The sequence below is a fragment of the Episyrphus balteatus genome, chromosome 1 (genome assembly GCF_945859705.1).
Source record: "Episyrphus balteatus chromosome 1, idEpiBalt1.1, whole genome shotgun sequence".
In the NCBI taxonomy this organism is placed as follows: domain Eukaryota; kingdom Metazoa; phylum Arthropoda; class Insecta; order Diptera; family Syrphidae; genus Episyrphus; species Episyrphus balteatus.
In genome coordinates this window covers 68368695-68385107 of record NC_079134.1, presented here as the reverse complement: position 1 = coordinate 68385107, position 16413 = coordinate 68368695, and the positions used below count along the sequence as shown (strand labels likewise).

The window sequence follows — 16413 nt, the reverse complement described above, 5'->3', positions numbered from 1 at the left end:
AAATCATGTTTTTAATTTGGCATTTTTAGTTTTTTGAAAAAAATTATAGATAAAAAGTCTCCAAAAAAATACATCTGTTGCAGCCGATTTTATGGTCAAATCATGTTGCAACAAATTCAAGATTAGAGCAACTAATTAGCAACAAATTTTCCCTAAAATCCTGCTTACCCAGATTTTGGAAATTTGGGGGTGTGGATGCTATCTCGACGTCAAGATAGCACCCACACCATTTCTATCAATTTTAAGGGGGAAGGGGTGGAGCAACAAATTCAAGATTAGAGCAACTAATTAGCAACAAATTATTGCATACTTATTTTTTTTAATTTTTAAGTTTTTCTTGGTGTGGGTGCTATCTTGACGTTTTGATATGTTCCACAAGTTCCACAATGCATTTTGGACATGAAGGAGATGGATTTAAAAGTTGAATGAGACCTTTTTGAAAAGGTGTTGAGAGGCCCTTTAATTTGATACCATTTTTGTTGCTGTGCGTTAATTTGGGCAATTTAGCTTTTTTGAGAAAACTGTTGAAGTGCATTTCAAGGTCAAATCTTGGAGCAACAAATTCAAGATTGGAGCAACTAATTAGCAACAAATTACTGCGTACTCAGTTTTTTGAAATGTTGGGTTTTTAATGGGTGTGGGTGCTATCTTGACGTCAAGATAGCACCCACACCCTTTCCATCAATTTTGAGGGGGAAGGAGTGGAGCAACAAATTCGAGATTAGAGCAACTAATTAGCAACAAATTAGCAACAAATTATTGCATACTCAGATTTTGGAAATTTGGGGGTGTGGGTGCTATCTTGACGGACCTCTTTATTTCCTCATTGGATGAGAATTATAACAAATTTCTTTTTGACTGGATATCATAGATTTTTTCAGTGGGCCTAAGGTAATTCATATCCAAGGTTACTTTGTGCTACACTTTGCAGGCTTACAGGTTACAGTGGGCATTTTTGAAAATGTAAGTTAATTTTTTGAATCCGTAATACTTTGAGAATAAAGAAACAACTTAGTTTGTTTTCTTAACGTTACGGTAAAAGGTAAATAACAAAATCTAGCACAAAGTCACCCCAGTTTACGGTAATTAAAAAAGTGCGAATATTTTTTTACTTCCCCATTCATATCGAAAAATTGAGTTTTTTTTTTACATCAAAACTAAATGTTCTATCATCCAAAAAGAGAAAGAAGTACTATTCCATGTGATATAAGATTTCTGTTCTTAGCTTATTGGTGGTGTCTAGATAAAGATCAAGCCATTTAATGAAATTGGAACTGGAACAACTCTATTAACTCTAAGAACATTCCCAATAGGAATTGTTTTTAGCTCTTTTTCTTGTCGCTTCTTAACCAGAAATGGTAAGGTTATGCAATAACCTTTAGTTTTAAGTATTTTTTTGTAATTTTTAACGTTAGTATTTAACGTATTAAATAAACAACTACAGGTTAAACAGTACATAAAATCAAGCTATAAAAAATAAAATGCACGACTGGGTCGCAAGAACTTGCTATTAGAGTTCAAGTTGCTTAATTTTTTAAGACTTTTTATATAGAAATTTGGTAAATGTAGGTAACTACTATATGGGTACAAAAAAAAAAAACAAAATAAATAAAAAAAAAAATAAAATAAAATTCGTTTAAAAAAAAAATAAAATAAAATCTGAAATCAAATTGCCCTCCAAAACAAGTATGCAGTTATTAAGATGCATTTATAGAAAAAAAATTTTCAAAATCGTTAGAGCCGTTTTTTAAAAAATTAATTTTTTATAAATAATTTTTTGTAAAAAAAGTTTTAAAATAAAATTGGTATGCCATTTTGTAGAAAGCTTTAATCAACATGTAAAAACAAAATTTCAAAAAAATTCAATGTCCAGTTTTCGAAAATTTTTTAAAAATCCAAAAATTATTTTTTTGGAAATTTTATTTTTAGCTTATACTAAAATCATATAAATGCTTCTTTACAAAAAGTTTCGTTGAAATCGAATAAGCACTTTCGGAGATAATGGGATTTGAAAAAACGATTATATGGCAGGTACCGTAAATAATGATTTTCAAAAAAAAAATTTATTAGAAGATAGACCTTGTCCTTAAACTTACATTTGAATTTTTTAAACAAAATCGTTGGAGCCGTTTTTGAGCAATTTCAATTTTACTAAAATCGGTATATGACAAGTACCGTTATTTTTGGTCCAAAAAAATTAATTCCAAAAACCCCTCTGTAGAGTCGCCAAATAATGCTACATACCAAGTTTGACATCAATTGGTTCATCCGTTTAGACTGTAGCTTCGTTTACAGACAGACAGACGGACTTCCGGGACCCACTTTTTTGGCATTCTCTACCATCTTACATCGAAAAATCTTAACTATTTTTTTGTACGAATGCATGACTTGATATATAGTACCAATATCGCAAGTAAAAAAATTGTTACACTCATGAAACTTAGCAAAAAGTTTGCTCTGGGATAAGAACCAAGTATAAAAAAAGTCTATAAAAAAAGTTGGGTTGAAGGGTGTTTTTTTTTCGCGGAAAAGAGAGAGGGGGCGAAGGTCAAAAATATACTGACAACAATTGTTTGTCGAATATCATTATATGACACATGTTTTTCAAGGTATTTTTTGATGCTGAATCTATTGACATACAAATAAAGTCAATACGATTGCTCTAAGAAAAGTTATTGCCGATTAAAAACAAAAGTGCTTGTTTTTTGACTTCAACAGGTAAAATATAACAGAAACCCATGTGAAAAACATGCTACACTGATAAAATTCAAGATGAAGGTTTAAGATAAAGCAGGGACAAAGGATTCATAAAGTTCTTAAAATTATTTTTGGTGAAAGGGTGTTTTTTTGAGGGGTTAAGTTGTGTGTGAGGAAGGTATCATAACAGCTGACTTATATTTTATTAATTTTTAAAACATGGTGTATAAGAATTAAGAATCCACAAAGTGTACAAAATTATCTTGAGTGAAAGGGTGTTTTTTTTAAGAAATTATGAAATTCGGAATTAGTACCACAAAAACTAGGAAAAAATTGTTACACCAATGAAAATTGTTAAAAATGTTTTATTTATAACAGAAACTAAGAACCCAAACAGTTTATAAAAATATTTAAGGTTAAAGGGTGTTTTTTTGGGAAATAGGGAAAATCCACGATAAGTCCGATAAAATCAATGGAACCCTTACGAAATTCATTAAAAATGTTATCTTTCCCATGGGAATTACGAATAAAAGAAATCTATAAATTTTTGTTTTCATTGAAAGGGTGTTTTATTAGGTGTAGGGAAAATATGGGTATATTTGCAAAAGTATGTAATACTAGAGTAATATTAGTGGAACCCAATTGAAATTCGGCAGTTATGTTACTTTTAAGATTAGAAACAAGAATCTAAAGTGTCTATAAAAATATCATGGTTAAAAGGGTGTTTTTTTGAGTGAAAACAAAAATGATGGGTCACCCTAATGAAATTTGGTCAAAACATTGAATTTGGGATAGAAAGCAAGAATAAAGAGTTTTCATAAAAAAAATTTTGGTGCCAGGGTGTTTTTTTTTCGAAGAGACAGTAAAATCTGCAAGTGGTCCCAAAAAGCCAATGATTCGTGTAAAACGTCTAAGAACTTAAATATAAACGTTTAATTTGTCATCAAAACCATAAATAAAATGAGTCATTGGCTTTTTGGGACCAATTGCAGATTTTAGTGTCGCTCCAAAATTTTTTTTATGAAAACTTTTTATTCTTGCTTTCTATCCCAAATTCAATGTTTTGACCAAATTTTTTTAGGGTGACCCATCATATTTGTTTTCACTCAAAAAAAACAACCTTTTAACCATGATATTTTTATAGACTCTTTAGATTCTTGTTTCTAATCTTAAAAGTAACATAATTGCCGAATTTCAATAGGACACCACTAATATTACTCTAATATTACATACTTTTGCAAATATACCTATATTTTCTCTACACCTAAAAAAACACCCTTTCACACGAAAAAAATGTATAGATTTCTTTCATTCGTAGTTCCCATGGGAAAGATAACACATTTAATAAATTTCTTAAGGGTACCATTTATACCATTGATTTTATCGGACTTATCGTGGATTTTCCCTATTTCCCAAAAAAACACCCTTTAACCTTAAATATTTTTATAAACTGTTTGGGTTCTTGGTTTCTGTTATAAATAAAACATTTTTAACAATTTTCATTGGTGTAACAATTTTTTCCTAGTTTTTGTGGTACTAATTCCGAATTTCATCATTTCTTAAAAAAAAAAAAAACACCCTTTCATCAAAAATAATTTTAAGAACTTTATGAACCCTTTATCCCTGCCTTATCTTAAGCCTTCATCCCGAATTTTGTCAGTGTAGCATGTTTTTCACATAGGTTTCTGTTATATTTTATCTGTTGAAGTAAAAAAACAAGCACCCTCGTTTTTAATCGGTAATAACTTTTCTTAGAGCAATCGTATATTATCGGCCCCAGGGGCGGATCCAGGATTTTTTTCTGGGGGGGGCACAAGGGCCGGATTGGCAAAAAAAACAGCAATAACAGTTAGAAATAAAGTGAAGTGCCATACGACTGACTAACAAGCAGAAAATTTTAACGACCCACAGTGGTCTTAAACCTGGCCAAAAATATTAGGCACATTTCCCACATCAAATAGGTACCAAATGACCAAAAAGTTATTCGGAAGGCAAAATTTTCATTTTCTTGTTACAGTAAAAGCCACTTAAGTGCTAACCCTCTTACTCCTGGATTAGCCGGAAGAAAAAAAATATAAAAAATCAGAAAATGAACGTACAATTCTGTGCTATATTAAAGTTAGTAATCTATTCTTTATTTCATTTTTTGACTTAAGTTGTTTCACCAAATAGTTTTTGAGAAATTAAGTTTTAAAGATGAAATTTTGAATTGATTTTGTATAAAATTTTGCAATATTATGGACATAATTATACCATTAGTTAATGACCTAGTAGTTTTTAGTCAAATACTAAAGACTTCATTCTAATAAATATTAAAGTTCCTAAGAATAACAAAAAAAACTGAATCATACTTTTTTTGCCGGGAAACCCAGTATTGTTTTTTTTTTATTTGCATTAACCTTTTGTAACCCAAGGTCGTAAATTTAAAAATTAATAAGTCAATCGATTGGCCTTTATATTTAATAAAATACGTATTTTTTAAAAATTCAATAAAGTCATTATTAACTTAGTTATTTCGATATTTTGGGAGTAAAAAAAAATTTAAATAATTTATTTTTATATAAAAATGCAAAAATGTAAGCAAAAAACTATCTAATATTAATAATTTTTAGGCACTTTCCCAAAATCCAAAAATAAAACCCCGTGGGGTTTACTAACAAAAACTATTTTTTTTTTCTGAATTTCGTAGTTTTTACACAAATTTGCTTATTTTCAAAAAAAGCCCAACTTTCAACATTAACTGTCAATTAAAAACTATTGGTGCTATTTATTAGAAATTTGAAGTATTATTTCGATAAAGCAATACTTAAAGATTATAATATTAGAAGCTTCAAAAGAAAAAAAAAATTGTTTGTAGAGCTTTTATGCAATCTTTTTCGGTTTGTTACAGAAATGTCACATGGAGCTACAAGGGGTTAAATTGTTTTATATCTCAAGAATATTGTGTTCAAATTGTAGGTCTCTTGGAGCCAAACTGACCAAGTTATGAGTATTTTAATACTTCCCTTAGGAACGTTTTAGTCTTTTAGTCCAGAGTTCAAAACTTTAAATTGTTATCCCCACAACTAATGTTTTCAACGCCGGTACTCCTCATAACTTCAAAACTACTGCACCGATTCTTTTGAAATTTGGAACACTATTTTTTTTTACATATTTTTAAAGGTATCCCTGGAGAAATTTTCTAAATAAAATAATATTTATAAAAATCTATAAGTAAGGGTCGCTTTTGAGGAGTTTTTTTTTCAAGGGGTCTTTATTTTCGGGGTGGAAACTTGGGCAAACTTCTGAAATGCAAGTTTGTTCTACATATCCAGCAGTTCTATAATATATAGTTTATGCAATTTTGTGACGTGTTCCGCTATTTTAAAAACACTAATGTTAAAAAAAACAACGAAAAAAGTGCAATTTTTTAACCCCTCTGTATGAAAAAATAGAGTTGCATATACAATTATTTTATTTATATCATTCAATGTCATTCGATGTCCATATCAAAATTTTTCACCAAAATCACTTTGAAAATTCACTTTTTTTTTTAATCGAAAAAAAAAAATTCGTGTGTACCCAACAAATAGCCGTTTATTTATTTGTGAGGTGGAGCTTTTCATGGGAAAGGGATGCAACAATCAACAAAATTCGCATTTTCAGCCAGAAATAGACAAGAGTTTCACTCAAGTTCTTTCTGTTATTATTCATATATTTTTAAAACTCTTATAGTTTGATTTCCTTTAAGTATGAACTTTAAGTTCTGGGGGGGCACGTGCCCCCGTGCCCCCCCCCCCCCCCCCCCCTGGATCTGCCTATGATCGGCCCTATTCTGCTATTCGATTCACGTAAAAGTCTAAATTAAGAAGTGCTTAAAAGGTGGTTAAAATTAAATCTAGGCAATTTTTTTTTTCTTTAGAATTGCTAAAACAGACGGGAACAACACTTTGCAATCGAAAGTTAGAAGTTTTTTCAAAGCCAATTTGAGATGATTAAGAAAGGGAATCCTTCGATTCATGTGAATCGAATAGCAGAATAGGACTGTATGTCAATAGATTCACCTTGAAAATATGTGTCATACAATGATATTCGCAAACAATTTTTTCAGTATATTTTTGACCTTCACCCCCTCTTGTCCGCGAAAAAACACCCTTCCACCCAACATTTTTTTATAGACTTTTTTTGTACTTGGATCTTATCCCAAAAGCAAACTTTTTGCCAAGTTTCATGAGTGTAACAATTTTTTTTTTAATGCATATTTTACCTCTACTGTAAGGTTTAACGTGGCTATCAGCAGGAGAGCTGATACACTTAGACCATGACCAGAACTGGTACCACGTGTGAAAATTTGCTAATGTTCGACTGTTTCTTTTTTGCAGTTTTTACACCCATTCATGTTTTATTTTCCCGGAATATTTGAATGTGAAGTATATGAATTTATTGCTAGTCGCGCACATTCAACTTTTACAAAACCAAATAGTTTAATCAGTAGTTTAAATATGTATTGTATGTAGGTACACAAAATCTATAATCTATCTTTCTCATATTTTTCTCGCAAATAGTTTTGACAGCTGTGGCAAATACCTAAGGCCATGTGTAAATTGCGTTAAATAGCTAACCCCGTGTAAAATTTTTGACGCTATTGAGGTGAATACAAAAATTCCAGCTGTATGGCTTATTGTTTAATATTTTTCTCTGCCTCTTTTCTGCCATGATACTCCTTTTTAATAAAAAAAAAAAAAAAAAAAAAAACAAAACAAAACCATCTGCAAAAAAAAATTTAACCAGGTCCCAAAGCCCATTAAATTTTTAACAGCTGAAAATTTTTTATTCACCTCAATAGTGGTTTCTTTTTTTACTTTTGAGATTCCGATTAGGTTAGTAGTTTTCTAGATAACAATGAAGGTTTGCAAAAGTACAACAGTCCAAATATTTTTTTCTTGCTGGCGAAAGTTTTTTGTGAAAAAGAGTATATCAATTGTTTTTTAGACCAAAAAACTAAGCTTTCTGCATCTTTTTTTTTAAGTTTTTCATCCAGAAATACGTTGGAAAATTTTCACTTTTGTACTTTTACACTTTTATGCTAATTTAGTTACTGCTTAAATGCCAATGGGCCTTACTAACAATCAAATTTAGTGCTTAGGTTAAAAGGAAACCTCATGATTTTAGAAAATCTGCACACCAATAATGAATTTAACCTCCAGTTTAGTCGTTAGCAAAACATCAAAATTTAATACATGGAAATCCATGTTAAAAGTCCAGCACTAAATAAAAAGTGACTTTATTGATGGTTCAATTAAAAAATGGTGTGCACATTCATTTATGGACACGAAATTATCAATACGGGGGTCAATTCTTGTTCCGAAATGGAAAAAAACACGATTTCACAATAAATTCGATTCTTGATTTGTGAAAAAATTAAAACAAATGTCTAAATCTTTTTACACGATAAATTACACTGTGCTACAAAATAAAAAAAATTAAATACACCCGACAAGTAACATAATTTAGGCTGTTTATATGCTCGAATAATGCTTACAAATATACCCTCTATTTTTTTTTTATTTACAAAAAAACATTTTTACACACTTAACGCGGTAATTTATGTCATTTTTTTAACGCGGAATCAATGCTACTTTTTCGTAACTAGAAAATATGGCATATCATGATGTGTATTGCAAGGTGTACAATAGGGTGCTCGTCATATTAAAATAATTAGAATTTGTATGCTCTCAAGATCTTGTGTGGTTAGAAATAAAAAAATATTCCCCAAGTTTCAAGTCTCTAACTTAATTCACGCCTCCAAGCGGTTGAAGATTTTATGGGAATAACATGGGCTTTTTTGGACCTTGTTCGATCAATTTAAAATTCCAGCCAAACCATTTGTTCAAAAAATTTAAAACTTTACAGACTCAAACTTTATAAGTGTAGCTACCATGTGAACATTTTTCAGATTTTTAATTGTTATAATTTTAAAGATTTTGCTTGGTTAAGAAAATCATATTTTCAGACTTTTTAAAAAAATCGCTTTTTACATGTTTAATGTCAAAAAATTTAAAAAACATACATTTATATTCACAAATGTAGTATATATATTTAATATTCACATATTTAATTTATAGTTATATAATAAATTAGGGAAGTGTATTAATGTATTTTTAGTGTCACACCGTGTTATTTATCACAACCAAATATGATGTTCTCTCGCAGGCCCAACATGCATACATGAAGGGCAAATCTATTGAGACAGCATTGCACGAAGTGGTAAGTTCGATTGAGCAATCAATCCACTGCAAAGAATCTACACTGGGAGCATCCTTGATATTGAAGGGGCTTTCCACAATGTTGAAAATGCAGCCATACGGCAATCCCTTAACTCCAGCGCTGTCGATCAAAATCTGTCAAACTGGATTGATTCGATGCTTCAAACGAGACTAGTAAATGCAGAAATGGGTAGCAGCAAGCTGAAGGTAAGAACTTGTAGAGGCACTCCACAAGGAGTCCTGTCACCCCTACTGTGGCTACTGGTTGTTAACCAAGCTTAGTCAAAGCGGTGTAAAAGTAGTGGCTTATGCCGACGATATTATCATCATGGCCTCAGGAAAATTTGTTCCGACCTTTCGAGACCTTCTTCAAGCAGCCCTTAACAAGCTCACCAACTGGGCAATGTCAACCTACTCAAAACAGAACTAGTATAATTTAAGAGGAAAAGAAAAATCCCAAATATTATTCCTCCGACAATAAATAACAATAACCACAAACCATTACTGGTAAAGCTAAATATCTTGGGTTGATAATCCATCGGAAACTTAATTGGAAAGAAATAAAAGAACGTGAAAAGAAAGCTTTGATTGCCTATTACACCTGTAGTAGAATTTTTGTAAAAAATGGGGGCCCAATCCCAAAACAATTCATTTGATGTATGCAGTCATTATAAGGATCATACTGAAGAATACATGCCTGGTCTGGTGGACAGCCCTAGATAAAACAGTCAACCTAAAAACTATGACCAAAATTCAGTTACTCGCGTGTATAGTTACTTCTAGTGCCATGAGATATACACCCACCGCAGCTCTAGAAATATTCCTTTCACTATCCTCGATCGACCTTTTTAAAAAGGAATTGGCAGCTATTAGTGTCCTGCGATTGAAGGAAGGGCAAAAATTGGAAAGGGGGCCACTTGGGTCATAAAAAAATAATGAACTTTGTTGAAAGTAGCATTCAAACAGACTATACTCTTCCCAACAAGGAAACTGGAAGACAAACCGGGTCTTAATTGTAGATCACGTCTCGGTTTTCACTGACGGGTCTAAAACTGGGGTGACATTCTGTATCGCATACAGAATGTCACCCCAGACCTAGGTGTAGGGTCAGGCATTTTTTCAGATAACCCTCCCATAAACAAATCATTGAAACTCCCGGACTTCTGTATTGTTTTTCAAGCGGAATTTTTTGCAGTTTGCGAAGCAGCTAATATGCTTTCCGCACTTGACTTAATTGACAAAAATATTGATATCTTCATAGACAGCCATGGTTGCAATTAAAGCCATTTCCTCAGTCGTCACGAAGTCCAAACTAGTTGACCAGTTTCGAAATATACTCAGGTCCCTAAGCAAAACAAACACAGTTACCCTTCGATGGGTCCCAGGACATCAAGCAAAGCTTCTTAAACTCTGCAAATACCTCTCGAGTTTCAAGAAATCTGTGGCCAATCCTTTCTACAAACAAAACTGAAACCATACTTAAGCTAAGCAGGCCTCAATTGTGCCTTTTGGTCGGTATCCTTACAGGTCACAACTTAATGGGAACCCACATGAGTAGAATGGGTATTGTCTCATCAGACTGATTTAGAGGGTGTCAACGTAAAAATAAATGATGAAAGAGTCGAATGTGTCCGTGAAATCAAGTATTTGGGAGTATATATTGACAACAAGCTTAAATTCAATGAACATGTTAATTATCTGTGTGCTAAGATATCAAAAAAGATAGGGTTTTTCAAAAGAATTCGTAAAAATATAACTCGAAATTGTGCACTGACTGTTTATAACACGTTGATTCTTCCACATTTTGATTATTGCTCATCGATAATATATATGTCAAACATAGAAAACATTAGAAAACTTCAAATATTGCAAAATAGAGCGATGAGAACAGTGCTTCAGTGTGAATTTAGAACGCCAATACAAGAAATGCTATCAAATCTCGGATGGCTAAATGTTGAGCAACGTTTAAAATTTAATGCTTTATTGATGATTTTCAAAAAAAAAAATAATCTGTATCCTATTTATTTGCAACGAAATGTTAGTTTTATAACAAATTCTTTTTATAATTTAAGGAATATCGGAGACTTTAGATTGCCACTGTACAGAAGAACTGGTACGCAAAACAACCTGCTTTACAAAGGAGTGCAATTATTTAATAATCTGCCTACAAACCTCAAGACTGAAAGAAACCTAAATATATTTAAGTCTTTATTGAAACCTTTATTAAAAAAATAATTTAGTCTAAAATCACTTATAGTTTTAAGTATTAACTGATGTTAAGAGTTTTTTAAACTAATAAAATACACAAAACAAAAGACGAAGAGGAGGGCTCATACCACTTCCTTTGGGCATGCCCCAGTTTAGCAAAAAGCAGAAAAACAACTCTTGGAGATTACTTCTTTGATGAGTTAGATGACGTCTCGTCCTTGCCACTAAGAAACATAATGAAATTCATCCAAGTTTCAGAATGGTTCAGGGAGGCACCAAATATAAAAATAAACACCAATAAATCCTTCCCTTAATCATCCAGATTCCTCCTACCCTAACCCTGGGGATCACAACTGATCCATCGAGATCCGAGTGGGATGATTCGACTTGTCGGATAATCACCCCGTTCAACCTAATCTAGCAACCGAATACTCTTGTGAAAAATAATAAACAAAAAAAAAAAACACACAATTAAAAAAAAAAAAAACAACTCAACTAAACCCGGATTCGAGCGTAGGACGGTAGGAGTAAAAGCCAACTGCCTTCACTAGGCTAATTCGAATTTGTGTATTACGGAAGCTTTTGTTCATATATAAGCTGCTAGGATATAAATTAAATAAAATTTTTCTCAAAAATAGAAAACTGGAGACTAAGTTAGTGAAAGAGTTAAATTGTTTATTGGTAGCATTTTGTAAAAGCTCAGCATTTTGTTTTAATCTGGTTAACTAATAATCGACATTATCGTTTGATTATTAGCATCACCAAAAAACTATTTGAAAGTGCGCGCAAGTAGGTTGAATTTTGTAAGATACAGTATTGTTTTGCAGTCTGCTCAACTTATGTCGAATTCCTTTCAATGCAAAAATCGAATTTTCGGCGATCTTGAAGCGATTTTTTTCTGAAAATCATGTTCCATAGAAAAAAATTCGCCTCAAACGAAGCAGAATTCGAATTTTTTTTAATCCCTCTTTTTTGAGAGATTTACATGGATTTGCACACACACTTGGAACATTCAAACGTCAAGCTGAAAGTTTTCTTCGTCTTGTTTGTTTATTTGAGAACACCAACTTCAAATAAAGAGTAAATTTTAATTGAATATCGTATTTTTATTGCGGAAAAATATGAAATAAATAAAAAAAAACAATGTGCGATCAAAAATATATTTTTTCTTGGCATAGTTCTTGTGAAAAAGTCAAATACCTGTGACTTTTATTGCCGTGATTGTCTTCAAGAAATTTTGTCTCTGTTAAACCACAGCATACGGCCAAAATAATTAACCGTCCACTTCATCTTCACTCAGATCTTAATAATAACTGCAATGATTCTGATTAAAATAAATTTATATTACCGAAGAAAATAAACAAAATTATTGATCAAAAGAATCCACGGTTTTATTTTGAAGAAATTGTTTTGGTTTTAGCTTGACGTTCGTGTAAAAATTGTTGTCAAATGACACACATACAATCGCAAAAAGAATTCGGTCTGTTTTCATGTTCCTTTTTAACACCAAAAATTCGATTTTTTTGAGGCGATTCAAAAAATTGAAAGGAATTCGACATTATTAATCCTCGCAATCGACAGATGAAAGAGAAAACCACTACAATTGATATGTATGGAGGATCTCTTCTGTCGTTAATATAGGTGAGAGGAAAATATTGACTCAATTAAAAAGTTAATAACTTTTTATTATTAAAAAGTTAAAGTGACCTCAACTCCATATGCGTTTCGCCCAGGTATGACAGTGGGCTCATCAGTTAGATGCTGTCATACCCTTACTAAGACGCAAAATTTTGGTCCATGAATACAGACACTTATAAAAATCACAACCTGAATAGACTGTGAATTTTAATATTTTAGGGGAACATGGATACATTCTTGCACCTAAAAACAATTGCCCGTGGTCAGGCTAATAAGTAAACAAAGTGAAAAAAATTATGAAAATTATTTTTATTTTTAAGCGGAGTGATTGAATATAATTCAATTAAAAAGTTAATAACTTTTTATTATTAAAAAGTTAAAGTGACCTCAACTCCATATGCGTTTCGCCCAGGTATGACAGTGGGCTCATCAGTTAGATGCTGTCATACCCTTACTAAGACGCAAAATTTTGGTCCATGAATACAGACACTTATAAAAATCACAACCTGAATAGACTGTGAATTTTAATATTTTAGGGGAACATGGTTACATTCTTGCACCTTATTAGCCTGACCACGGGCAATTGTTTTTAGGTGCAAGAATGTAACCATGTTCCCCTAAAATATTAAAATTCACAGTCTATTCAGGTTGTGATTTTTATAAGTGTCTGTATTCATGGACCAAAATTTTGCGTCTTAGTAAGGGTATGACAGCATCTAACTGATGAGCCCACTGTCATACCTGGGCGAAACGCATATGGAGTTGAGGTCACTTTAACTTTTTAATAATAAAAAGTTATTAACTTTTTAATTGAATTATATTCAATCACTCCGCTTAGAAATAAAAATAATTTTCATTATTTTTTTCACTTTGTTTACTTATTAGCCTGACCACGGGCAATTGTTTTTAGGTGCATGAATGTAACCATGTTCCCCTAAAATATTAAAATTCACAGTCTATTCAGGTTGTGATTTTTATAAGTGTCTGTATTCATGGACCAAAATTTTCGTCTTAGTAAGGGTATGACACCATCTAACTGATGAGCCCACTGTCATACCTGGGCGAAACGCATATGGAGTTGAGGTCACTTTAACTTTTTAATAATAAAAAGTTATTAACTTTTTAATTGAATTATATTCAATCACTCCGCTTAAAAATAAAAATAATTTTCATTATTTTTTTCACTTTGTTCACTTATTAGCCTGACCACGGGCAATTGTTTTTAAGTGCAAGAATGTAACCATGTTCCCCTAAAATATTAAAATTCACAGTCTATTCAGGTTGTGATTTTTATAAGTGTCTGTATTCATGGACCAAAATTTTGCGTCTTAGTAAGGGTATGACAGCATCTAACTGATGAGCCCACTGTCATACCTGGGCGAAACGCATATGGAGTTGAGGTCACTTTAACTTTTTAATAATAAAAAGTTATTAACTTTTTAATTGAATTATATTCAATCACTCCGCTTAGAAATAAAAATAATTTTCATTATTTTTTTCACTTTGTTTACTTATTAGCCTGACCACGGGCAATTGTTTTTAGGTGCATGAATGTAACCATGTTCCCCTAAAATATTAAAATTCACAGTCTATTCAGGTTGTGATTTTTATAAGTGTCTGTATTCATGGACCAAAATTTTCGTCTTAGTAAGGGTATGACACCATCTAACTGATGAGCCCACTGTCATACCTGGGCGAAACGCATATGGAGTTGAGGTCACTTTAACTTTTTAATAATAAAAAGTTATTAACTTTTTAATTGAATTATATTCAATCACTCCGCTTAAAAATAAAAATAATTTTCATTATTTTTTTCACTTTGTTCACTTATTAGCCTGACCACGGGCAATTGTTTTTAAGTGCAAGAATGTAACCATGTTCCCCTAAAATATTAAAATTCACAGTCTATTCAGGTTGTGATTTTTATAAGTGTCTGTATTCATGGACCAAAATTTTGCGTCTTAGTAAGGGTATGACAGCATCTAACTGATGAGCCCACTGTCATACCTGGGCGAAACGCATATGGAGTTGAGGTCACTTTAACTTTTTAATAATAAAAAGTTATTAACTTTTTAATTGAATTATATTCAATCACTCCGCTTAAAAATAAAAATAATTTTCATTATTTTTTTCACTTTGGAAAATATTGACTACATTTTTGTTCTCTCTTGCACTAATGTAAAATTGCTTAACTATCAAGTTGAAAGTCCACGCTGTTACATACGATTCAGTACGACTCAAACTCAAAAACTGATTTGGCTCAACCGTTTAGTTTGTGATAAAACACAAATCGTTTATTTGATCAAACCGACGACGAAATAGTTTCTGCATGTGCGCGTGGTCCCATGCAAAACCGTGTATGTCACCAAACAGTTGAGAGTTGAGTTGAGAGACAGGCATATTAAAGATGTTTGTCAGATAACTCATTACATATTTCCAGGCATATACATATGTAGTTAAAATTATTATTATTAAAATTACTATTATTAGTCTAATTCTTCATTTAATTTATTAATGTGTTTTTGCCACAACTAAACAATTCTAATCCAAGTCTGTTCAAAAAAATTCATGTTATTAGTTGAAATAGTAAATGTCCCAGAAAACCACAAAATCATTCACGGTGAAATAGGTGTACAGCAACAAAAAAATTGATTTTCCCCTAAGAAAATTAACAGAAAACAGTAAAACTTATTAGGTTACGCACTGCTATTGGAGAAAAACGATACATGAACATTGGTAAAATTGTGTACCTATTCTGTTAAAAGAATGTACATACATATATATCTATAAATCTTTATATGGAGGTTTCACAGCTGAAACGGACCAAGTCAAAAAAAGAAAAAAAAATCTAAATCTAGTGCCAAAATCTGCACAAGATTTGACTCTACTAACGTCTTTCATTAGTGTGTTTCGATTCAAATTGTAATTTGTTCGAAAAAAATATTCACCATGAGATTCAATGGAAACGTATTTACTTTAACTCGTTATATCTCCGAATTCACTTTTTGTGAATTGGTTCACTTCAGCTCTGAGCCCTCCATATATACATATGTATATACATATAATTTATATACGTATTTATATATGTACATAAAATTTATTATGGTGCATTTTATTTAATGATAATTATATAAGTATATAATAACCTAGTTCACTATAGAGAATATTATTCTCAATTTTTTACTTATATATGTATCTTTGCAAATATTATTATATATTATTATTATTATTCCTTATTTATTTTTTTTTATTTTTAATTTTATTTAGGTTTTATAATTTATTTTAGCTGTAATAAAATCTTGGTTTACCGCCCTGGCATACAATTTCGCGCTTCATAGTCCATAACTTCTTGATAAATTAATTCTTTCCACTGTTCCACAGTATGTTCTCTCTCGTCGACGCTGTGATCGTACGGTTCTGGTGCAGGCTGTAAGATCAGTAAAATAATATTATTAAATTATATTCAATACAACGTATTTGTTTTAATATCTTGTATGTACCTAATTTATAAGTATGTATGTAAAAGATTATAAAAAATAAAGAACAAAATTTTATAATATTTTTAGATGAGTAGGAGTGTGGAATAAGTTAAACAAAATGTAAAATAATAGTAAATTCATTGTGC

The 16413-nt window shown here is 31.3% G+C and overlaps 1 protein-coding gene across 3 annotated transcripts in view; it reads right to left on the bottom strand.

Moving 5' to 3' along the window:
* Positions 1-16028: 16028 nt before the first annotated feature.
* The window catches only part of LOC129907621 (stress-activated protein kinase JNK), a 232609-nt gene continuing 232224 nt past the window's right edge, over positions 16029-16413 (bottom strand). For all 3 annotated transcript variants that reach the window (XM_055983923.1, XM_055983924.1, XM_055983925.1), the window contains one exon: positions 16029-16215. In XM_055983923.1, coding sequence (XP_055839898.1) covers positions 16093-16215 — 123 coding nt within the window. In that variant the 3' untranslated portion in view covers positions 16029-16092. The remainder of the gene's footprint in view (positions 16216-16413) is intronic.